Below are 25,650 nucleotides of genomic sequence, written 5' to 3'. Positions count from 1 at the left end.
AGGGGGCACAGAGAAATCAAAAAATCCAGCTGCGCCTCTAACACCACCTCCAGATAAGGAAGGCAGACGCTTGGACAATGCCGGCAAAAGGTTTTAATCGATGTTAAGCCTACTTGTCAAAGCGGCTAATGCTTTAGCCATCTTGGGGCGCTACGATCGCCAGATGTGGTATGACCTCTCTTCCTACCTAGACCAGCTCCCTAAGGTTACAAGGCCGAAGCGAAAAAGATCCTCCAGGAAGGAGAAAGGGGCTCCTCGGAGGTGATTGATTGCGCAATGGTTATTGCAACAACTGTGATCCGTTCCCTTGCTGGAGCGGCAGTCCTTCGTCACCAGGGATGGCTTCGAGCGATCTCATTTAGACCGGAGGTTCAGAGCAAGATTTTGGATCTTCCTTTTGATGGAGAAGCGCTCTTTGGTAAGCACATAGACGATGCGTTTCAGGACATTAAGAAAGATACGGATACAGCGAGATCATTAAGGATGCTTCAATACCGCAAGGTCCCTTTTCGTGGTGCACGAGGCAGGGGTTTTCCCTCATACAGAGGAGGTTACCAGCAATAACGGTACTCTTCGTATACGCCTGCCTTGCAATCCTACCGCCCACAGTATAACCAGCAGCAGGGGCAGTCCTCATTATATTCAAGGTCGTCAAACAGAGGAAGAGCAGGACGCCAGGGGAAGGAGTCCTCTAGGCGTCGATAGCGGTTCCTCCCCCCTCATTTAACACCTGTTGGGGCAGGATATCGCATTACTTCCAAGAGTGGCAAAGGATAACATTGGATCGCTGGGTTCTCAATATAGGCCAATTCGGCCACACGTTGGAGTTTGTTCATCCTCCTCCAACCAAGCCCCCTCGCTCCAATGTAACAAAACATCTTTGTCTCCTGCGCTTAGGGGTCCAAAAAATGCTGCAGAAGGGGTCGATCGAACCGGTACCTATCTCACAAAGGGGAGAAGGTTTCTACTCCCGGTTCTTTCTAGTTCGAAAGACTGTAGAAAAGTGGCGCCCTATTCTAGATCTGAGGGCGCTCAGCACCTGTCTCATCAAACAGTCGTTTCGATTGCTCTCCTTGCAGGACATACTTTGGCTTTTAAATTCAGGAGATTTCATGGCCACTTTGGACCTAGAGGACACATATTTTCATGTTCCCATACATCCATCCCACAGGAAGTTTCTTCGCTTTACAGTAGCCAAGAGCCACTTTCAATTTGACGTCCTCTCCTTAGGCCTCAGATCGGCACCAAGGGTCTTTACAAAGATACTGGCTCTGGTAGCGGCATTTCTAAGAAAACAACAGCACCAGGTTTTCCCTTAACTGGACGACTGGTTGCTAAAGGCTCCTACCAAGACTGCAGCCGAGAGGTCAGTGGCAGCTTGTACAAAGTTGTTCAAAAGTCTGGGTCTTACCCTCAACACAGAAAAGTCAAATTTGTGCCCTTCCAAGCGTGCCAAATTCCTGGGAGCCATATTGGACACATCCCTCAACAAGGCTTTTCCGTCAGGGGAAAGACCAGCCAAACTGATGTCAATGGGCCATCTACTTCAAAAAAGGTCACTTTCAGTTTGCCTCTACAAATCCCTTCTGGGATCCATTTCGTCCTGAATTCCTCTAGTTCCTCACTGCAGGTTATGGATGTGTCCTCTTAAGGAACAACTGGACTTACAGTGGCTCCAAGTAGAAGGGTCTTTCGAGGACATGATCACGATCACTGTGCCAATGAAAGAAGCCGCTTCATGGTGGACTCGCAAGGAGAACGTTTCCCAGGGTCTTTCCTTCATGGTCATACCAGCTCCTCAGATTATTACAACGGATGCGTCTCTGGAGGACTGGGGAGCGGTCTTGCAAGACCTCCAGAAAAGTGGTTGATGGCTACACCACCATCGTCTATTGCTCATCAATCTGCTGTAACTCAGAGCAATTCGCTTAGCCCTACAGGCTTTCTTTCCGAGAATAAAGGATTTGTCAGTTCTAATAAGAACAGACAATACTGCCACCATGCATTATATCAACAAGCAGGGTGGCACAAGATCTCGTCTGCTGTCGGCGGAAGCTCAAGCTGTCTGGGAATGGGCGATCCTGCATGGAGTCTCACTAAAAGCGGAGACTCTCCCAGGGAATCTCAACGAGACTGCGGACACACTAAGCAGATTAAAGTCAGTCAGCCATGAAAGGGCACTGGACCAGAGAACACTGGAGGAGATTTTTCGACGATGGGGTGGACCGGCCATAAATCTCTTTGCTTCACCGAAATGCAAGAAATGCCGGTTCTACGTAAGCTGGCATCACCATCCGGAATCCTCGGGGAATGCGTTTTTGATGGCATGGTCAGGCGCCTTTTGTTTACGCTTTTCCCCTCATTCCCCTGATGCCGAGACTGCTTAGAAATGGAACCCTGCAAAATGATCCTAATAGCACCGTCTTGGCCTCGCCAGTACTGGTTCACGGTTGCTTCTTCTCCTATACTTGAAGCATCCGGTCCCTTTGTAACCGATTCCATCACTGCTGAAGATGTCGGAGGGCCAAGTATTGCATCCAGATCCCCGATCCCTGTAATTTTCAGCGTGGCTCCTGAGCACACAGAGTTTGTCAACTTAGAGCTCTCTGCAGAATGTAGACATCCTGTCTCAGGCTTGTGCCCAAAGTACAAACTAATCCTACCTTGATGAAGTGGAAGAGGTTTTGTCACTGGTGCTGGGAATCGGGAGTTCACCCTTCCTCTCCCTTGGCGCATGAAATCCTTCCTTTCATTCTTTCCTTGGCTAAGGAAGGCCTGGCACATTCATCTATTAAAGTTCATCTCACGGCCATCTCTCGCTTCAGAAGGACATCTTCTGGCCCTTCACTCTGGTCAGCAAGAATAATTAAGCAGTTTATGAAAGGTCTTTTTTCGAGTCTTCCCTCCAGTGAAGCCTCCTCCACCACTGTGGCACCTTAATCTGGTCCTGACCCAGCTCATGAAAGATCCCTTCGAGCCTATACATAAGGCAAACTTGAAATTTCTCTCTTGGAATGTGGCCCTTCTTCTAGCTTTGACATCAGCTAAAAGGGTCAGTGGGTTGCAGGCACTCACCATTCAGGAGCCCTTACATCAATTTTAAAATGAGACCATAGTACTCCGTACCAACCCAAAGTTCATTCGGAAGGTAACTTCGGACTTAAAACATTTTTCGCTCATCCTACAACTCCGGCTGAGAGGTCGCTTCACTCATTGGACATTCCACGTTGCCTGAAGCTCTATCTTCAGGAGAACTAAGGATTTTAGAAAGTCACCTCAGCTCTTTGTACCTTACAGTGCCCCTCGTAAAGGATTTCCCCTTTCCAAACATGGGATTGCACTGTGGATTTCCAGCTCGATCCAATATTGTCATCAATCAGCTGGTAAGTCTCTTGAAGGGAAAGTCCGTGCTCACTTCACGAGGGCTATCTCTTCTTCTGCGGCCATCTTTGCTGGGGTTCCTATCCGGGAGATCTGCAGAGCAGCGACCTGGAAGAGTATCCATACCTTCACAAGACATTACTGCTTGGATTCTTTGTCGCGCAGCGACATTGCACTGGGCCAAGCAGTCCTGAGGAACCTCTTTCAATAAGTGGTGAGCTTTCCCTCTCATCCCTCCTTCCTGTTCCTTCATAAATTCTTCACACATTCTTTGATACAATTGATTGATTCTGGTTATTTCTGTATGCATATATGGGTATTTGATTCATATGCTATGTTTTCTTTTTCCAATCTTGAGTCTTTTGATGCGTTATTGATCTCTGTTTGAAGTGATACAGGCAAAGACGTGCTCATGACTGCTAGCTACACCTGATTCTGATTCAAGTATGGGAATCTGAGAGTTCCAATACTGTAGTAAGAAAACAAGTTACTTACCTATAACTTTAGTTCTCGAGTATTGGAAACTTTTATCGATTCACATGCGACCCACCCTCCTCCCCTGGGAAAGCTCGACCTTATGTTTCTTTATGGTTATCCTGTGGCGCTACAAGTACGAAAATCAGATGGTCTGAGGTTCTCTCGGAAGGGTTCTAGAGGGTGAGGCTGATCTGATTGGTTGTTTTTGTTTGGTCTCTTTTACAAAATGAAGTGGATATGTTACAAAACTAGAATGGGCCTAGGCCTAGTTTCTATTTGTAATGATTTGTATTACTGTGTTTTTTATATATACCGGGGACTCCCATCTCGACGACGGGGAATGACTCAGGCAATGTGGGAGAGGTGTGGCACCGCAGCCAGGGCGGCTGACGCTGGGGATCACGATTCGATCCCTGGCTCCGGCAGCAGGGGTCTGCCCAGCACCATGCGACTCTGGGCAATAGCTCGCTTAATCTTCCCAACGGCCCCAGCGCCGAAATACCCCTTCCAGGGTGATTTGTGCGCTATACAATTAGTGGATTTACATTTTATTTACAGGTAAGTAACTTGTTTTCTTATGCGGTAATCGAGCTTTGCAGTGCTGCCAGATAAAGTTTGTAATCATGGAGAAGGTGGAGAAGAATTCCCTGTCAATGTCAGTGGGGAGACCCTGAAAGAGATACGCAAGTCCCTGCAGCACTATCCTCTCTACTGCATTGATGCGGCCAAGTCAAGTAAAGTGGGTCTCGGCGTGTGACGTCTATCTTAAGTTGACGCAGTAAAGGGGGGGGGGGCGTAGTTTGCTTTTCATAGGTAGGTCACTTAGGGAGTATTTATTATCCCCAGGTAAGTGATAACTTTTTTGACCTACTGGAAGGGGGAGGAGTGTGCTATCGCTTCCATTTGTCTCATAACGGTCAGGTTAAGTAAAAAGGACTTGTGAAGGTTGATGGGGAACCCAGTGACCGATTCATATATTCGGAATTTAGTTTGCAGGGGTGACAGTGACGTTTGGGGTGCGGATGGGGGGGTGTAAGGGACAACAAGACGTCCTCGGCAAACATAGAGAATTTATGTTCTATTGAACTGAAGGCTAGCCCATGGATTGAGGGTTCTGTTCATATTCTGGCTGCTAGGGGCTCAATTCTGAAAGCAAATAAAAGTGGGGCGCCTTTGTCACATACCCAGCTCCTAATTGAAGTAGTCATATTCTGTCCCATTTACCAACACCCTGGAATGGGGATGGGTGTAGTTTGCTTGGACCATGGCTATGAAGCGATCCCTGAATTCAAAGCGAAGCAGTGTAAGGGCCAGTCCACCTGGTCGAATGTTTTTTCGACATCTAGTTCCAGGACAGTCTGGATACCTTTTTTTGTACCATTTTTGACCTTCTCAAGTTATCATGGGTCTGCCTCCCTTTGATAAAACTGCACTGATCTTGGTGGATCAGCCCTGGGATGAGGTCTTCCGACCTGTTAGCTAATATTTTTGGGTACAACTTTGCATTGTGGTTAAGCAGGGCAATTGCTCGGTAAGACACGCAGAAGCAAGAGTCCTTTCCCAGTTTTGGGATGACCAATATCAGAGTTGCTAGAGTGGGCGACCTCAGAGCTTGGGAACCAAGTTAGAGTCTCGGCAGGGATGCTCAACATCCTGTGAATCTGGGTAAATGACTTGATCTCCCCATGCCCAACAAAATAAATGTCTGTAACGCAACTGGTGCTCATGTTAAGTGCTCTGATACCTTCGGGTCGAGTTTGCGCTATAAAAAAAAACGAAAACATAAAACAAAATGGGGCCATTGCGTGCACTTCAGCCACATACTTAAACAGAGCTGCCAGCTGAGGTGCCAAGTAAGAAATAAAGGTTTTGTAAAACTGAGCTGTAAACCCATCGGGCCAGGTGACTTGGGCAGTCTAAGGACGTCAATGGAACTTTGGACCCTTTCGGTTGTTATGGAGTCTTCCAAGTCATCATTTTGGGCTGTGGAAACACGGGGTAAGTCCATCCCCTCTAAGTATTCAATTTGCTCCTCAGTATCTGTAGGATCTGAGGTATGCAGGTGTTTATAGAGGTCGTGGAATGCTCGAGCTTTCCTTTCTTCCTTTGAGCTATTTCCCCAGAGTCACCCTGTATTCGACCTATGTATTTTTTCTTGTTTGGCCCTCAGCTGTCGCACCTGCTGTGGACCTGCTTTGTTACCTTGCTCATATGTGGTCTTTTTAAGGTGGAGAAGAGTCAATTCTGCTCTTAGTGTAGATGCCATTGATTTCCCTGGTAGGGCCGTGACTTTCCTCTGAAGGGTAATGTTGGTGATTCTTTATGGACCTGCTCAGCCAATTGGAGTTCAGCCTCAAGTTCCCGTCATTCCTGGGCCTTCTGTTGGTTAAGAGTTGTCATCCGCGAAATGCCTTTCCCCTTGACCACTGCCTTAGACGTCCAAGGTTGTTGTTGGGTTAATGTCTTTGGGTTTATTTATTTGAAAGTAGTCTCTAATTGTTTTACAGAGTCCATTTGGGAAACCATGGTTTTGTGTGCGGGGGCTTGGAAAAAGCCATCTATGGAAGGTAGATTTTGGCGTGTGCCATTCCAAGATAATCTACTGGGGCATGTTCCGAGAGAGTAATAGGGTGAATTGTGGCAGACAAAATGGTGTATTGTGTGGGTTGGCTGATTAAGACGTGATGTAGTCTGGAATATTTACAGGTCTACCTCAATCCTGCCAATGCTTAACAGAGTTATTAAGCACGCACCAAAGGTTTTTAATGACCCAGTTAGGGCCAGGGTCATTAACCCACGTATTGAGCAAAAAATATAAAGCCGCCCCAACAGACCGACCCTATATTGAAGGCCCCACACCACTAGACTCCCTGGTAGTCTCCAATGCGAGGAAACACTCAGATTCACAGGCATCCGGTGAGGCACCACCGCCAGACAAGGAGTCCAAACTCCTAGACGCCTCTGGTAAACGGACAGCGTCCCAGGGGGCCAACATCTGGCGTGTCGCTATCACCCAAGCGCTCCTAGCCAGATATGACAGGGCACATTATGATGAGCTGGAGACAATCATGCAACACCTCCCTGATAAATATAAACATAAGGCCAAATAATTGATTCAAGAGGGCAAAAACATTACAAACACTTCCATTCGTTGTGCCCTCGATGCAACTTTCAAACCGGAAGTTCAAAGTTCCAACCTCAACCACCCCTTTGATGAGAAAAATGAAGAAGGACACAGACACGGCAAAATCTATGGGAGCCTTGCAGTCGCAAGCTCCCAGGCGCTCCTTTCGCCGTTCCTCCTTTAGAAGCAACACCAGAGGCTACTTCTCCGAGAGCGCCTCCACTTCATACAAAACCCATACCCAATCCACCTTTACTAGGGGTTATCAAAGAGGCAGTTACAGAGGTAACAATAACAAAGGCAGAGGCAAAACTAACACCTCCCGCTCTGCCTCTACCCCTACCCAGTGACTTCCCTCCACTTCCCCCAGACTATTCCACTCCAGTCAGGGGCAGACTTCACAGTTTCCTTCCTGTCTGGGCTAACATCACCTCAGACAGGTGGGTACAACAAATAATCCAATCCGGCTACTGTCTAGAGCTAACATCTACCCCCCCCCCCCCCCCCCCCCCCCCACCATTCCACCCAAACAGCGCCCAATGTCACAGGAACATTTGTCACTTCCAAAGCATGAGGTAATCTCCCTCCTACAAAAAGATGCAATAGAACTAGTTCCTGCCCACCAACAAAACAAGGGAGTTTACTCCCTATATTTTCGCATACCAAAAAAGGACGGCTCTCTCAGGCCCATTCTGGACCTCGGACCCCTAAACCAATACATACACTCCGACCATTTTCACATGGTCACACACCAGCAGGTGCTTCCTCTGCTCGTCCAAAACGACTTCCTAACCACCATAGACCTCAAGGACGCCTATTTCCACATTCCCGTTCACATCGCTCACAGGAAGTTTCTCAGATTCGTAGTGGACGGTCACCACTAACAATTCAAAGTACTCCCCTTCGGAGTCACCACTGCCCCAAGAGTGTTTACCAAGTGCCTAGCAATAGTGGCAGCACACCTGAGAAGACAACACATCCATGTCTTCCCATATCTAGACGACTGGCTTATAAAGGCCAGTTCATACAACCAGTGTGTACAACACACTCACGCCACGATCCAACTACTTCACGACCTGGGCTTCACAGTAAATTACACCAAGTCCTATCTGCATCCCTCCCACGTACAACAATACCTCGGTGCCACCATAGACACCTCAAAGGCGTTATCCTACCCCAGCCCTGCCCGGATAGCAAGCATACAAGCTTGTCGCGCCAAATTTCAACCTCAACACTCACTTCCAGCCCGAGTGTTTATGCAACTTATAGGGATGATGGCCTCTTGCATATTCATAGTACCTCATGCAAGACTCCAGATGCATCCTCTCCAAGAGTGCCTAGCCGCCAATGGCACCAGGCTCAAGGTCAGCTAACAGATCTGGTGTTGGTAGACGGTCGTGCCCATCGCTCTCTGCAGTGGTGGACCACCAAAAACCTTTTCAAAGGGCGACCGTTCCTAAAGCCGGTTCCTCAAATAGTTCTAACAGCGGACGCATCGCTCTTCGGCTGGGGAGCTCATCTACTACATCACACCATGCAGGGCAGGTGGACACCTCAACAAAAGTTGCTCCACATCAACCATCTGGAGTTACTGGCCATATTTCTAGCCCTGAAAGCCTTTCAAACACACGTCTCAGGCAAGGCTGTCTTAGTCCGCACAGACAACATGACAGCAATGTACTACATCTAAAAACAAGCCGGCACACACACTCTGCAGCTCTCTCAGCTAGCACAGACCATATGGCGGTGGGGCCATACCTCAAAACTAGCACAACATGTCCCAGGAGTCCAAAACACCATTGCAGATCTGTTGAGCCGTCAAAACTCAACAAATCCACAAGTGGGAACTTCATCCAGAAGTTGTTCAACCATTCTTTCAAACGTGGGGGCAACCACAAATAGACCTCTTCACCACCCACGAAAACGCCAAATGCCCAAGCTTCGCCGCCAGATATCCACACCCATTGTCCAAAGGCAATGCGATATGGATGAACTGGTCAGGCACATTTGCGTACGCTTTTCTGCCTCTCCCACTCATTCCATTAGTGGTGCGCAAACTACAGCAACACTCCCTAACTCTCATCCTAGTTGCTCCAACTTGGGCCAGACAACCGTGGTACACCACATTGCTGGAACTCTCTGTAGTTCCGCACCAAAAATTACACCTCTCTCCACACCTCTTAACCCAGAACCATGGAGAGATCAGACACCCTGACCCAGCTCAGCTCAACCTTGCGATCTGGCTCCTGAAATCCTAGAATTTGGCTACCTTAATCTTCCCCCTGAATGTATGAACATCATTAGATGCTAGACGTCCTACCACTAGAGCTTTCTACGCAGCCAAGTGGAAACGGTTCATGATTTATTGTCGCAACAATAATATCAACCCATTGGATGCGTCTATCCAACACATTATAGACTACTTGCTACACCTACAAAGATGCAACCTAGCCTACACGTCTATTAGACTAAACCTTGCTGCCATAGCAGCGTATCTACAAAATAGACAGCATCTATCCCTCTTTAGAGTACCTGCCATAAAAGCCTTCATGGAAGGCCTCAAACTAATAATTCCCCCTAGAGTGCCACCCTCACCAGTGTGGAACCTAAACATCGTTCTCACAAGACTAATGGGGCCTCCATTTGAACCTCTACATAAATGCGAGCTTCAAGTTTTAACATGGAAAACAGCTTTCCTTGTAGCCATTACTTCCCTCAGAAGGGTCAGTGAAATACAAGCACTTACCATTGCAGAACCTTTTCTGCAAATGCATCATAATAAGGTTGTTCTGCGCACTAATCCAAAATTCCTTCCTAAAGTCATTTCTCCCTTTCACCTCAATCAATCTGTGGAACTGCCCGTATTCTTCTCGCAGCCACAAACCATTGCAGAAAGAGCTCTGCACACCCTAGACGTCAAAAGAGCTTAACTCTACTACATCGAGAGAACACAGCCTTTTCGGAAGACCAAACAATTATTCGTGTCTTTCTCACCACCACACAAAGGCAACCCCATCTCCAAATCTGGGATAGCTAGGTGGATTGTTAAATGCATACAGATTTGCTACCACAAAGCAAAACAAACGCTATCTGTTCCCCCTAAAGCCCACTCTACACGTAAGATAGGGACTTCCATGGCATTTTTAGGGAACATCCCCTTAGATATCTGCAAAGCAGCTGCATGGTCTACACCGCACACTTTCACTAAACACTATTGTGTAAATGTGCAAATTAAGCAACAAGCTAGTGTGGGCCAGGCTGTCCTTAAAACACGGTTTCAAACAACTGCAACAGATACTGGTGGTCGCCGCTAAGAGGGGGTACTGCTACACAATCTATGCACAGTGTGTAATCTGCAGCTCATATGCTTCGAACGGAATATGCTACTTACCAGTATGCATCTGTTCTTGGCATGCAGAGCTGCAGATCTACACTCGCCCACCCGGCTACCTTTGTCTGTTCCTGCTTTATCTTATTTAGATACAGCACACATGGGCATCAGGGCTCGACAAATCCACTCGACCGCTCGCATTGGCGAGGTAAATTTTATGAGGTCGAGCTATTTTTAGGTCCTACTCGCCCTTTCTGGCGAGTAGGAAAACATACTAACTTTTGTCCTCCGTCTTTGAAAACGAGCAAATGTGACAAGATAACAAGATTTAAAGGCCTTTTTATTGCTCACAAAGCAAATGAGCAATAAAAATGCCTTTAAATCTTGTTATCTTGTCACTTTTGTTCCGCTTTCAGAGACGGAGGTCAAGTAGGTCACTGTTAGGGCGAGGACATTTTTCAAGGTACTAGTCCTGCAGGACTAGTACCATTTTTCAGATTTTTCGAGCCCTGGGCATCTTTCCTGTTTCTTACAAAGCTCCATCATTTCCCTGCTGGCAAAAAACAATCTGAGGATGGAGCCGAAGCCCATGCGCAATACAATCCAAAGGAGGAGTCACATACCTCGTGACTTCCAAAGACTTTCCAAGAGAAAAACTGCAACATCCGGGCCCAACACCAGATGGCGATCTATGCACAGTGTGTAGATCTGCAGCTCTACATGCCAAGAACAGATGCATACTGGTAAGTAGCATATTCCTTCCAGCCATTCAACATATTCAATGACAAAGAACTATTAAAACTTGGAAGTCCAGTCTCCCAACAACAGTACAAACTTAAATCAAACCTAGTCAGTTTAGGCATTTTGGACACAAATCCTCCGCTATACTACAGGTTGCAGAATTGTTTGGCAACTGATTATGAATTCGTCCTAGATGGATGCTTCATATGATATGATAGGGCAGCAATGTCAACAGAAGTTCATGTTCGCAAGTCAGAGTTAGACCATAAGTCGAATTCAAACCGGTTCTCCAAGGATGCTTGTAAAGAGATTGCACATGGGAAGTGGTAAAGATAAGTCTGTTGTATGCGTTTTGCCAATGTGTTTCCCTTTTCATTGTGACTGCCACGAGCCCTTGGTATTCCCGTGTGCGGATCCCACTGGATCATTCTGCCCTGCCCCATTCTCCAGTTAAAACCCCCACCCGAAATTTGTTTGTCAGCATCACTCTGAACAGGTACGCTGCATCTTCCAGTTCTATGAAGTGGTGTAGTTTGCTGTGGTTTTCGAAGGATAAGCCGAAAGGATAGGTCCTTCGGTATTTGACATGTTCTCGGTGCAGGTGATCAGTCAGTCGTTTAGCCAGTATGGTGGGGGCAAAATTATGGAAGAGCAAGCATGTTGGTCCCTATAGGATACAGAATCGTGCCTGCGGGCTTGTCTGTTGCATCAGTTCTTTGGTCAAAAAGGAATGTAGTTTAGCGAGGACTTTCCTGGGGCACGTCCCTCCTCCAGTAGTCGGTGGGCCCTCCCTGTGCACTCTCTCAAGTCGCACCTCTGCTTGAGCCGCCCCCAGGTGATCCTAAAACATGCCCACTACAAAGGCCTCCAGGTCAGGCCCTTCAACTCCTTTGTCCAGTCCACGAATCCATATCTCATCACGTCTGGACCGGTTTTCCAGACTATCACATTTCAATAAGGCATTTTGTAACTGGGTCTGCAGTCATACCGTAGTGTTTTCCAAACGATTTAGTTTATGTTCGAGACCCTGGTACTTCGTCTCAAGGTCGAGTGTGCCAACCAAATCCACTTTGGCCTGGGTCGAGACCAACTAAGAATTGATATCTGCTTTGAAGGTATCAAAGGAGGAGAACAGGACTGCCTTTAGTTCTTTAAGTTCCTTCTTAAAATCCGGGAAGGAGGAGGGAAGTTTCTCTTTAGTCAGGGCCATCGCGGGACCAGAGTCTGTGCCAGGATCTCGTGCCTCTGTCGGGGTAAAGTAGCTTATGTCTTCATTGGCGGCATAAAGGTTATCAGAGTGTGCGGTTCAGGGGGCCCCCCTGGTACAACCAAGGTTATCACAGTATGGGCCGAGCAAAGTGGCTCAGGACATCGGTATAGCCCGTGTCATAGTTGGAGTCGGGCCATGGCGAAAATGAGGATGAAATGGGCTTTCGTAGAAAGCTGCATTTCACTATTGCCAATGTCTCTTCTCCACCCTCGCTAGAGCTTGCCCCTCCGGTTCAATCAGTGGTCTGCGGTAGTGTCTCCCACCTCCTCAGAGATTCCCTCTGCCCCCATGCTTTTTGGCTGGGAAGGAACCGTGTTGGGCTGTCCCCCTGGGGACTTTGATTATCAGGTGAAACAGGCAGAGCAGGGCTGGCCCATAGGATAGAGATGGGCTGCAAAATAGGCAAGATCAGTCCAGCTGTAGATGTTTGAGGGTGCTAGCTGCACATCCAGAATCCTCCGTGAGTCCCAATCGGCTTGCCAAGCCTGCGGGCGAACAGACACTCAGGTCTGTCTGACCCGGCTGCCATTACAGGGTCAGGCAGCAGCGCCTCAAATCTACTTCGGCGCGCTAGATCTCACTCAGCCCTCGTTACCGCAGCAGGGGATTACTATGGGTCCAACAACTGCCATCAGGAAGTGCCGTAGTGACATTCGCAGTCACAACTCTGCTCCGACTGCCTCCATGTGGCTCCAAGTCAATTAAAGTTGCCCAGGTGGAAAGCAGCAGTTTGCATGTTTCCTGGGAGCAATTAGTGCGCCGTTCTCAGCACCAGATGTTTCTCTGCGCCTTCACCCCCGCAAGGCTATAATATTCAGCCCTACAACACCAGTTACATCAGTGTCTGCAGATTACTTTGCAGAGCCTAGGTGGATAATGTCCACACGGCAATGAAGGTTGGCAACACCCGCCTGCAATGTTTGAGAAGGTTTTTTTCTATGACATAAGTCTAATGTTCTTTAATAGGCTTTTCGGAAGTGCAATGGGGGAGTGGAGCACACTGCCTCTCATCCCAGCACAGTTCTCCCCATTGCATTCTGGTAAATGCAGTACTCTTACTACAGGGTTGCAGTTGTTTTTCATCAAAGTTGGTGCAGATAGTGCTGTTATCTCTAGACCTGCGTTTCTGGGTTAACCCTTCATTAGTAGAGAGCAGAAGTAGAAGAGAGCAGAGCAAAGTCATCTGGGGTTGCTGAAATACTGCCCAAGTCGCAGGTCAGAGTGCCACTAAACAGGCACACAGGTGCAACCCAGGTGAGCTTGTTGGCTCAAGGGAGCCTTTAAACACACGGGGGAGGGAGCACACTGCCTCTCATCCCAGCACAGTTCACCCCAATGCATTCTGGTAAATGCAGTATGCTTACTTCAAAGTTGTTGTAGTTTAAGTTGGTGCAGGTAGTGCTGTTATCTCGAGATATGTGTTTCTGGGTTTAACCTTTCTTCAGTAGAGAGCAGAAGTAGTAGAGAGCAGAGATCAGTCATCTGGGGTTGCGGAAATGCTGTCCAAGTTCACATATCAAAGTACCACTCCACAGGCACACGGGTGCATTCCAGGTGAGCTCCAGAGCTAGTTGGTTTAAGGGAGCCTTCATATATAAAGTGTCCTGTGGTAGATGCACGGAGCTGAGAATCATTCTAACTTTCATTATTTCTGTGAAGATTCTTATCCGGCAAAATCGGGCGTACAAGTAGTTAACCATTTGATTTTCAGCCCCTGAACCTTTTCAGTTTATAAGTTACACTCTTGAACGTTTGCTGTGAGTCATGGCTTCGCCCCACGCTAAACAATGATCATAAGTAGCATATAACACTCTGAACATCTGCGTTCATGCATTAATATATAAAATGTATGTATTTATGTGCCTTCTTGAAGTTTGGGTGCTTAAGGTAATGAACTTCTCTTCTTGATTTTAGTTAAGATCAAGACATTTGTCATTGGAGTAAGAGCTTTTAATGGCTAAATTCCTTAGTGGCACTGGATGTCAAATTCATTGGGTGGGGGGCTTAATCAGATGTCAACTTTTAAATAATTTAATGTGTATTCCTATTTTCTCATTTATAGAGTAAAATTGTCAGAGTACTGAATTTGTGGCAGAAGAATAATGTCTTCAAAAGTGATATAATTCAGCCCTTACTGGATATGGCTTCAGGAATAGTTCCTCCAATTGCCCCTATTTTTCCAAGTTCGGCATCAAATGTTGGCAGCTCATCAGGTAAGAAAATATTTTCTTTACCTTCTTTGCTTCATGTGTATTTTTGTCGTGATCTGCAGTTGGTATGGTCTTAACGAGTTGAGAAAACTTATATAATTTTACCTCTTTTGCTGATATAGTGGGCCAGGTTATCTGGCTGGTGTGTCAAAATTGTGCAATTGTGAAGCACATAACATAGTAGGCATCCACGCAGCAAACTTAGCATTATATGAGTTTCTGAACATCATAGATTGAGAGCTGTGCAGCTTGCAGGGAAAAGAGTTCAACAAAGCACTAGCTTGAGCATCAATAGAGGGACCTGCTTAGCAATATCGCTTTGTCCTAGGAAGAACCACAGCTAGTTTATCCAGTAAGCACAAGGTGGACCATGGTGGACTGTAGACTTTCTGCTGATTGATTAGATGTGCGGTACTCAGCATTGCTGTATGAACTAATATGAAATGCCCTATCTTTGATCCTGGCAGTAAATGGCTATTGGCGCGTTTTCTTAAGTGATGAAGAAATAATCTCATTTGGTATGTTAAGCACAGCTGATTTTTTTTAACTATATGAAGGTTCCGAACATTGCTATGGAAGCATCATTCAGCATGGTGTTTCCATACTCTAGTTTAGAGCCCATAGTTGTTCTGGTAGTGGCAGTTGAATGGGGTTCCAATGGAAAGGGATGAATACATTTCAGTAGTTTAATGTTTCAGTATGCGGAGAACAACATTTATATTTCTCTCCAGTTATAGTTATGTTGCAAATCACACCAGTCATCTTTACTTTCTTCAGCTGTTCACGAGTTTGACCGAAATCTGGTTTGTAAACAGCCTGATTGGCAATGATGAAATGCTCTAAATTTGGACTAAAACATTCTGCACCCTGTTATCACTGTAAGACCATACTGATGGGAAAATTGAGCAATATATAAAGCAGTCTAAAGGTACTTAGTGCTTTCTTTAACTTTTCCGTTTGGAGATACAAACAAGATATTCATTGTCTTCATATGGACATAGGACATCAAATGCAAAAACAAGAAGGTGATGATCAATGGAATGCTTGCATTATTCTCAGTCACTGCCAATTACTCTGGCTGCATCTCAATCCATCGTGTTTTGCCCACCATGCTTCCTAAGTTTGGACCCATCCATATGCAAATTAGTCTTGACCATTCTCCTTGTGGGAACAGTCCAGTCTGAACTGGAACACAAGCAACATTTGTGTGTTTCATGTACCGCACTAAATAAGAAGGGGGTGGTTGAGTGCTTCAAATGGGTGACAACTCCATGTCCAAGGTGTTAATAAGACAGACTGGACGTCTAGGAGAGACGACTCCATCCCCCTATTGGCATGGAAATCTGAGTGACTATCACTCAGGCATTTGTTATTACAAGAAAGGCCTGTACTAACAATTCCAGAATTTCAAACATACAACACAGGGAAAAGATTATGTTCGAGGCATACGAGCTGCAGAGTACACACTTGTGCATAGATCGCCATCTGGTGTTGGGCCCGGATGTTTGCAGTTGTTTTGGAAAGTCTTTGGAAGTCACGTGGTCGGTGACTCCTCCTTTGGATCGTATTGCGCATGGGCTTCGGCTCCATCCTCAGATTGTTTTTTTCCGCCGTCGGGCTCGGATGTGATCTTCGCGCTCCGGTTCCGAACCGCTTCCAGTAAGACGCTCAATCCTCACCCCAACTCGCGGTATTGTTTTCGATCGCGATCTCCCCACTCAACGCGCCTCTCATCGGCAAAAACCTTTGATTCCGGTCGTCGACGACGGCCTTCGGCTCTACCCAAGCTCCGGTCCTGGCTAATGGAAAGGACTACCTTCAAGAAGTGCCCTCGATGTGGGTCCAAGTTCCCCCACACCGATCTCCACGAAGTATGCAATCTCTGCCTCTCCCCTGAACACGAGGCTCGAGATTGTCCGGCGTGTAAGTCCTTCCGGTCCAAGAAAACCAATCGAGACCGAAGGGCTAGAAGAACCATGGCACACTCGTCGACGGCGATTCCAGACATCATCTTCGGGGAAGGCGTCGACACTCCAGAAGAACACCACACTGACGAGGGACTCGTCAGCGCCTCCGAAGCCGACGATTCAGATGTGGAGGTCATCACTCCGGCATAGACGGTCGTGAGTACTAATCTACCCCCCCACACCCTCGCCGGCACCGAAAAAGGCTTCGGTCACGCCTTTGCCTCCGGGCCTAAGCAAGACCAAAGACACTGCTTAACACACCGCACCTTCAGGCCCGGTAAAGAAGCCGATTAAGCCTACCAGCGGTTCGGGCTCGAGCCAGCCCACAGTTGGTGCCGAAAAAGAAAATGGCCTCCGCTTCGACACCGAGCCCCGCTCCGAAACACTCGGTGTCGAGAACCATCTCCAGCTCCTCGGTGCCGACACGATCTTTGGCACCGACAAAAGCACACAATGCCACCGACACTTCGAAGCCGAAATCCACCTCGGCGCCGACCAAACAATCTGACTTTTCCAAGCATAGTTACAAACAACAAACCAGCGCGGATAAATTGAAAAAACCAACGGACCAATCAACATCACCAGAACTCTTTACACCGGATCCATTACAAAAAACACTAACTAAGGATCCTAAAACCGGACATTTGATGCTCTCCATCAAAAAGAGACAGCTGGAAAAACCTGCTCTGCCTCCACCTCCAAAGAGGAAGGACTGTGCTACCTCTCCTTTCAGAATACCTTCCCCACCTCCACCGCCCCCTCCACCTTCCCCTCCTTCACCGTCTCCGCCCCCACCTCATCAATCCCCAACACCCTCTCCGGATGATGATGATCAGGGGGATCCATATGATGACATAGGAGACGTGCCCCAAGATTTACCTACAGGGGACCCCACTCCCACAGGCTCCCCCGACCCATGGGACGTTTATAATATCCCTGACATCCCTAACGTCCCACAGGATGATCTCTACCCTTCCAGACCTTCCCCACCAGAAGACTCACTGGGGTTCAACCATCTATTACAAAGGGCAGCACACTATCACGGGGTAGATCTCCATACCGACCCCGTGGAGGAAGATTTCCTCCTAGATACGTTTGACACCACACATAGGACTACCTCAATATTGCTTATGCTCTAGGGCGTTATAAAACATGCGCCAGAGGTCTTTGAAGATCCAGTCAGAGCCAGGGTCATTAACCCGCGCATTGAAAAGAAATATAATTTTGCAGCGTGAATCTTTCTGGATTCACTACGCTATGCATTATTCCGCGGTCTGGTGGTTGGGTCCGGAATCGTAGTCTTTCTTTTGTATTTTTTTTTTTTTTTTTGTAGCCCAGGTGGGCGTCGACGTCCCACCATTTGCTGTACTTCTCGTGACGTCTGCATGCTTCCTGCGGAAGTCCCAACTTGGAGCGCCATCTTCAGATTCTTTTTTCCGCCGTTGGGTCTGGATCGTCACCGAGAAGCTCCAGAGTTTTTTAACGAAGAAAGAAGAAGAGCACGAGTTTCATCAAAGGAAAATTAAAGGAGACTACAGACAGGCAGAACATCGAGCCGGGACGACGAAGAAGGAGGAGAACCTCGAGATCTTCGACGTCCAACGGAGAATGCACACTCCGGGACACTGAGCGCAGGAATGGACAAAACACCTTTTAAATTCTGCCGTAACTGCCAACACAAATACGCGCAGAAGGACCAACATCCGGTCTGCAACCTTTGCCTGCCAGTCGACCACGAGAGCAAAGACTGCAACGCCTGCTCCGCCTTCACACCGAAGACACTCAGGGTGAGAGAGAGGCAGAGGAGAGCCAACTACAACATGGAACGCAAGGGTAAGGCCCCGTCTCTGTACGACCTGGGCCTCTCCACCGACGATGAAGACAATGTCGCCGAGGTACCTGATGACTTCACGGTCGCAGAGACCGATAAGAAGACGTTTGACAAGGTAGGAGAGACGTCGAGCACAAAAACCCCGAAAGGGCCCCGAAAAACAGAGACTGACTCTCGAAAACCAGAGTCTAAGTCCTCGAAAGGAACACCGGCGCCGAAAATTTCGACCACCGCGAGTGGATCCAAGGACGAAAGGCCCAGCGGATCCTTCGAGAAGGACTCCCAGGTGCCGAAGGCCGCCGAAAAACCAAGTTCGTCGAAACAGGCCCACGAGGTTGGGCGTTCGACGACGGACAAAATCGCGTCGACGCAAGCTCCGTCAAAGGCAGCGCTCGACGCCGAACATGCCTCTGAAATGGAGACGAAAAAGAGAAGGCTCGAGGCGGAGATGGAGAGCATCCTTCAAAGGAAGGAGGAGTTCGACGAGAAGATGAAGAAATTCACAATCCCAACGAAACCACCGATGGTTATCGTCGAGGTCGAAGAGCAGGACGAGTTCGATGCCGAAGAGCAGTCGAAAACTCCTGAAGAAGAGGAAGATGATCTCTACTATGAGGGAGAAGAAGAGGAGGAACAGCAATCAAACTACGGCTCGGCGCCGTCGACGGCGCAAGACCTGGAATGGCAGGACCTCGACGCCGAAAATCCAGAAGAGCCCGTAGAGACTTATCCTTCGAGGCCTTCGCCGCCAGATGATATTGGGGCTTACAACATGGTCGTAAAGAGCGCGGCTGCAGCTTTTGGCGTGAAACTAGAGGAGGAAATACCGAAAGCTGACTTTTTACTCGAGACACTGCTCCCCATCCAAACTAGGAGCCAGTTCCTCCCCATGCTTCAGAGTGTCATGAACCAGGGGAAGGAGGCGTTTAAGGACCCTGCAACATGCAGATCCATCACACCCAGAACAGAGAAAAAATATAAACATTCCTCTCAGGACCCTCCATACATCAAGGGATCTGTCACAGCAGACTCCATTATCGCATCTACAGCCAGAAAAAGGGCCAATGTTCCGGCAACCTCTAGACCACCTCCTGACAAGGAGAGCAGAAGGATGGACCTCACTGGCAGAAAAATAGAGAGAAACGCGGCAATGCACTGGCGCATGGCGAACTCCAATGCATTACTGAACAGGCACCAGTACCAACATTGGGACGAAATGGGGGACCTAATCAAGCATCTCCCTGAGCAATACCAACAAAGAGCTTCGCATCTAGTGGAAGAGGGGAAGAATATAGCAAATGTATGCCTTAAAACAGCGTTGGACGGGGCAGAGACATCAAGCAGACTGATGGCAATAGGAATCACTGAAAGGAGACAGGCCTGGCTCAGAATTTCAGGATTCAAGCAAGAGGTACAGAACAACATCCTAAATGCCCCTTTCAACGTAGAAACGCTGTTCGGGGCACCAGTCGATGAGAAACTCACCCAACTCAAAAAAGAGAATGAGCCCGTGAGGTCCATGGGGGCCCTGCAATTCAGAGGGATGAGAAGAGGTACCCCGACACGGAGAGCTTACGGAAGGGGAGGGAACCAGCCAGGAACGTCGCATCAAACAGATCAGCAAGGCCAGCAAGGTGAGGGTCACGGGCAACAGGGGCAGCACAAAGAGAACTTGCAGTACCAGCCTCGGGGCCAGTCCTTTCGCAGTAGGGGAAACGGACGAGGCCAAAGAAGAAGAGGGGAAGACCAACCCACCTCAAAGTGACTTCGCACGGAGGAGAGTGCTCATCCACAGCATCCCTCCAAGGGTAGAGCACAAAGGAACCAACAAAAGAGGGATACACGAACCAAACGCCTACGAGCATGCAACACCGGTGGGCGGCAGACTCCGATTTTTCCTCCAAGAATGGAGAAAAATAACAACAGACAAATGGATACTCAACATCATTATTATGATGAAATCTGTTTATTGGCATTTCTTAGTTTAAAACAAAATACATTGTACATTTTAAGATCCGGCTGACTAACATTTGATATAGACTCAATGGTACATCTCTAGTCATGTGTACATTAATGAATGGGAGCGGGTTCTACACCTAATCTCTAAAAAAAAAAAAGAATATTGCGGGCCTCTCAACTGGAACCATTAACACAACGTCCCCTTCGTTATCTTGTCGCTGAGGGGCCTCCCCAAGGCAAGCCGCTAGTATTTCGCCCGCTCACCCCCTCCGTGCTCCCATAAACAGTTAACTAACCATAAGGAAATGGGGCAGAACAACAAATGCCCAGATAAAACAACAGCAGCAGATTCCGGCCTTCGCTTTAGCTTCCCCTTATTCTGTCCCTTGTTCCGACCCCCCCCACCGTCCCCGCGCCCCTTGTACAGGCTGTTTGATCGCTATCATCCCCATTCCCTTGTGCCCCACCTAAGCAACAAGACCCTTAATACAACACATCACGCCTCACCCCCAGACTGACTGTCGCCCCACATCCCACTAAGGGCGCCCCCATCTAGCTCCCCGTAGGACCCTAGGGCGTCCCCGTCCAGTCGCGTCATGGCGTGTAAGAGTGCCTCCCATTGACTCGCTATTGGTGTCCGCCTGAGGCCTAGTGTTTCCTCCCGCAAGAGGGCCGTGCCCTCCGCCCTCGCCCACACCAGCAGCAAACCCCTCCACGCTCGCGCATGTGGGGGTTCCGCTGCCTTCCAGCGCTTTGTGATCTATCGCTTCGCCACCACCAGTCCCAGGTCGAGAAACCTAGATGAGACCTTTGTGGAGGGAGCTCTGTGAAAAAGGTGCAACAAGTAGACCGGCCATTCAAACGGGAGTCGACGGCCCGTACATGGATCGAGCGCTCCATGAACCGTCCGCCAGTACGAATCCAGCGCGGGACAGCTCCACAACATGTGGACCAGCCCAGCATCCAGTTCCCCGCAGCGAGGACAGCCCTCGTCCGCGCGATGGAACTACCGATTGATGGAGTCTGGTGTGAGATACGCCATATGTAGAATAAAGTATTGTATTTGGCGAAATCGCATGTTCCTGGGGATCTTCGTCTGGCCCTGCAGTGCCCTATCCCACTCCTTGTCGGCCATGGGCCGGGCCAAGTCCGTTTCCCATTTACGGCGCAGCGGGGCTAGACTAATCGCCGCATGTGTGCGCAGAGAAGCTGCGAACCACCGGATCATGTGCCTCCCACGCCCCATGACATGGAGGTATTGCATCGTGAGGTGCTGTTCTGGTTCCTCTCTGAGATCACCCCACAGACTCGTCAGCGTCGCTATCAATGAGCGGTGACTAAGAAAGTGGCCAGGCGGCAACCCTGTCTCCTCCACCAACAAGGCGAATGAAAGGAGAGCACCGTCCCGGTAAAGGTCCCCCATTGTGTGGATGTCCGCCGTATGCCAGTCTGCGAGCTCAGCAGAGCGCAGCACCCTCCCTCCACCACGAGAACCCTCTATCGGTATGGCTGGGGCATATGGGGTACGATTCCGAGTTAGATAGAGAGCACGGCGATAACATTTGTATGCCACCCTGACGAGGAGGGGCACCGGCTTTAACACCTTTGCGGCCGGATGGAACAACTCGATGATATCAGCCAAAGAGATGGAGGGGTCTGTGGTCGCCGTATCGTCCCGTTCTCTGTCCGCCAGCCACCGAGCCACCCACTGTAGCTGTGCCGCCAGATAATAATGTGCAAAGCACGGCATCGCAAGTCCCCTCTAGCCAGAGGGGAGGTATAGTTTGGATAACGCAACTCTGTGGCGTGCATTACCCCATACAAAATCCCGGAGCGATCGCTCTAGGTTTGCAAAGAAGGATGCTGGTATGTAAATGGGCAAATTAGCGAAATAGTATAGAAACCTGGGTAAAATCACCATTTTGACTAAGGGGATGCGCCCCGTAACCGTGAGGGGGAGGGTACCCCAGAACCGCATCTGAGCCCTGATCGCTGTTACCGCTTTGCCCAGGCTGCCCTCCACCAGATCCGCCGGTTGCCGATATATTTGGATTCCCAGATAACGAAAGGTGTCCGGCTGCCACTTGACCGGCACGCCCCCAAGATGGTATTGTGGGTCCCGAATCTCCGCTCGGAATGCATAGAGACACGACTTGGTGGCATTCACCCAGAGACCGGAAAGCGCGGTGAAGTCGGAAAGGGCGCTCTCCAGTCCCCCCGGGATGCGCGTCACATCTTTGATCAAGACCAGGAGGTCATCCGCATATAATGATGCCTGGTGGGTCGCATCGCCCAGTGGAATGCCGTCCGTCAGTACTCTACGTAGCGTAGCAGCCAAAGGCTCTATTGCGAGCGTGAAAAGGAGGGGCGAGAGAGGACACCCCTGTCTGGTGCCGTGGCCGATCGGAATGGCGTCAGAAATGTACGGACCGGTTCTCACCCTCACCACAGGGTTCTTATAGAGGAGTGCCGCCATCTGGAGAAACCCAAGGCCCAGCCCATAATGTGACCGCGTCGCCACCAGGTACCCCCACTCAAGACAGTCGAAGGCCTTTTCGAGGTCTAAGACCAAGCAGCCCGCCCTAGGCCAGTGTTGCACCCCATCAGTGGCCACCCTGAAAAAACCGTCGCAGATTAAGAGGTGCTGCGCTTTGGCACAAAATCGTTTTGGTCCCTGTGCACCAACGCCGATACCGTTTGGGCCAGCCGCTCCGCTAATACCTTGGCCAGAATGTTGTAGTCCGCGTTAAGAAGGGCAAGGGGGCGGTAGGACCCCAGGCTGGTAGGGTCGCGCCCAGGCTTGAGCAGGGAGACCAAATAGACCTCCCGCATGGAGGCAGGCAAAGTGGACTCCTCCTGGGCCGCAAGATAGAGAGCATGTAGCTTGGGCACTAGGGACTCCTGGCAGGCCTTGTAGTACTCTGCCGGGAGTCCATCCGGACCTGGCGCCTTTCCAGAAGCCAAAGAAGCCACCGCATCTCCTAGCACCTCTACTGTGAGGGGGCATTCCAGTGACTCCTGGTGCTCACCTGGAACTGTGGGCAGTTGAGCAGCCTCCAGAAACCGATCCATATCCTGCGCCTGTCGACGCCCTGCCGAACTGTAGAGGGCCGCATAGTATGCCGTCAGTACTTGGTGGATCTCCCACTGCATGTGGACCAGCGCCCCGTCAGGCCCACGGATAGATTCTATCGGGGCATGCATCGCCTCCTGCCTAAGCAACCAGGCCAGTAACCGCCATGCCCTATCGGACGTGGCGTAAACCCGGGCCGAATGAGCCGCATAGTTGTGGCATCGCAGCCGTTCAAGCAGCGCAGCATGACGTGTCCGGAGCCGCGCCAGCCGGATCGAGTCCTGGCCTCCTCCTTCGCCGTGGCGTTCACACGATAGAAGGCGAGACTCCAAGAAAGCGAGGGACAGTGCAAGTTGCCTACGAATGTTCCACCCCGTACCCAAACAATGTCCCCGTATGGTGGATTTGTGCACGTCCCATTCCGTCAGCTCACTACTTGTCGTTCCCTCACTCAGGTCAAAGAACTGCTCGACCGCCGTGCCTAGAGAGGCGCGGAATTCAGCATCCTCCAGGGCTGCCGGCTGCAGTCGCCACGTGGGAACAGGGGACCGTCCGGGGTCCCAACGCAGACTCAAACTAAGAGGGTTATGATCCGAGTGCGTCCAGCCCAAATATTCTGCCTGGCCTATCAGGGGAGTCAGAGTGAGAGCCCACCACCCTGTCGAGTCGGACATGAAGGTCATGTACCGCCGAGTAATACGAATAAATGCGGTCGCCGGGATGCAGGCTGCGCCACACATCACGTAAGGCCCAGCGCGACAGCCAGTCAGCGAGGCTCTTCGCATTCGAAATCGCCTGTGTGCTGCGGAGGGGCGGGTAGGACCTGTCTAGGTGCGTGTCAAGAACTGCGTTAAAATCCCCACCCAGCAGCCAGGGAAGGCCCGCATATGGAGCTAGTACCACAGATAGATGGTCCAAGAACGACGGTTGGTCAACATTCGGGGCATAGAGGGAGCCTATTGGCATGTGCTGCTCATTAAGCTTCCCACAAACCAAGGTGTACCGCCCGGCGGGGTCAACCACTGTGTCTGTGCATGTGAACGGTGTACCCGCCCTTACCCAAATCAATGTGCCGCGGGCGTGTGCGGAATATGTGGTCCCAAAAAGTTGACCCCTCCAGCGAGTACGCAGCTTGTCGAGCTCCGGCCGTGTCATATGGGTCTCCTGAAGGAGGGCGATGGCTACCCTATGTCGCTGCAAGTAGGCGAAAACAGAATAACGACGTGCCGGCGTGTGCATACTCAGTATATTCCATGTAATTACCGCAGTGGTAGCCATCTGGGGCAAGCAAGGACTGTGTAGGACTCGGGGCCAGGGTCGGGTCGGTCGAGGGGGAAGACCTTGGGTTGGATGTCATGCCGGCATGCTGTAACAACAAAGCGAATAGCGAGCCGAGGGCTGGAGTGCCCCTCGCAGCCGCCCGCCGCCCACAGTTCGTTCCGCGTCTCTCACCCGGCCGGCTGTCGGAGCTGATATCTCTGGTGACGGACCGTCCCCAGCCCCGATTTTTCCCCACAAGGCCGCCGGAGTCCCTCACGCAGCAGCGGGTGGCATCCACAGCCCCGTCTCGCGCTGCAGGCAGGCAAATTGTAGGAGAATGGCACCAGGTTGCGGGAGCCTTAGGCGTTAGCAGCCATCTTGTCCGCGCCCCCAATGGATACTCAACATCATACAATACGGATACTGCATAGAGTTGGACAAGAGCTAGCACAACTCGTAGAGGAAGCAATACAGCTACTCCAAAAGGAGGCCATATAGAACCAGTACCATTCAAAGAAAGTAACAAGGGAGTGTACTCAAACTACTTCCTGGTACCAAAGGTGGACGAAAAACTAAGACCCATCCTGGATCTACGATTCCTAAACAAGTACGCAAGGACGCAAAAATTCAAAATGACATCCCTACAAGAATTACTCCCACAAATGAGAGACGGAGACTTCATGTCCACCGTGGATCTCAAAGATGCCTACCTGCACATTCCAATGAACAGACAGCACAAGCATCTGTTAAGGTTCACCATCAACAAGGATCACTACCAATTCACAACCTTGGCATTCGGTCTAAAGTCCGCACCAAGGGTTTTCACCAAATGCCTTGCAGCAATAGCAGCGTACCTGCGGAGGGAAGGGATTCACGTGTATCCTTACCTCGACGACTGGCTAATAAAGGCAAGTTCATGTGAAAAATGCGAGGAACACGCCACAGCGTGTCACAAGAACACTAACAAAGCTGGGGTTCTCAATACACTGAGAGAAATCATCAATGGAACCAGAACAATTGAAGATC

General features: G+C 49.6%; 1 protein-coding gene across 2 annotated transcripts in view; it reads left to right on the top strand.

The window, feature by feature from the left end:
- The window catches only part of SCAF8 (SR-related CTD associated factor 8), a 1,763,249-nt gene that overhangs the window by 213,724 nt on the left and 1,523,875 nt on the right, over positions 1-25,650 (top strand). For both annotated transcript variants that reach the window (XR_014963046.1, XM_085611536.1), the window contains exon 5: positions 14,387-14,537. Coding sequence is in view for 1 of the 2 variants with exons in the window: in XM_085611536.1 (XP_085467662.1) it covers positions 14,387-14,537 (151 nt within the window). In the remaining variant the exon portion in view is untranslated. The remainder of the gene's footprint in view (positions 1-14,386; positions 14,538-25,650) is intronic.

The sequence above is a fragment of the Triturus cristatus genome, chromosome 6 (genome assembly GCF_964204655.1).
Source record: "Triturus cristatus chromosome 6, aTriCri1.1, whole genome shotgun sequence".
NCBI classification, from domain to species: domain Eukaryota; kingdom Metazoa; phylum Chordata; class Amphibia; order Caudata; family Salamandridae; genus Triturus; species Triturus cristatus.
Note: the sequence above shows the minus strand (reverse complement) of the source record. Positions and strands in the feature narration are given on the sequence as shown.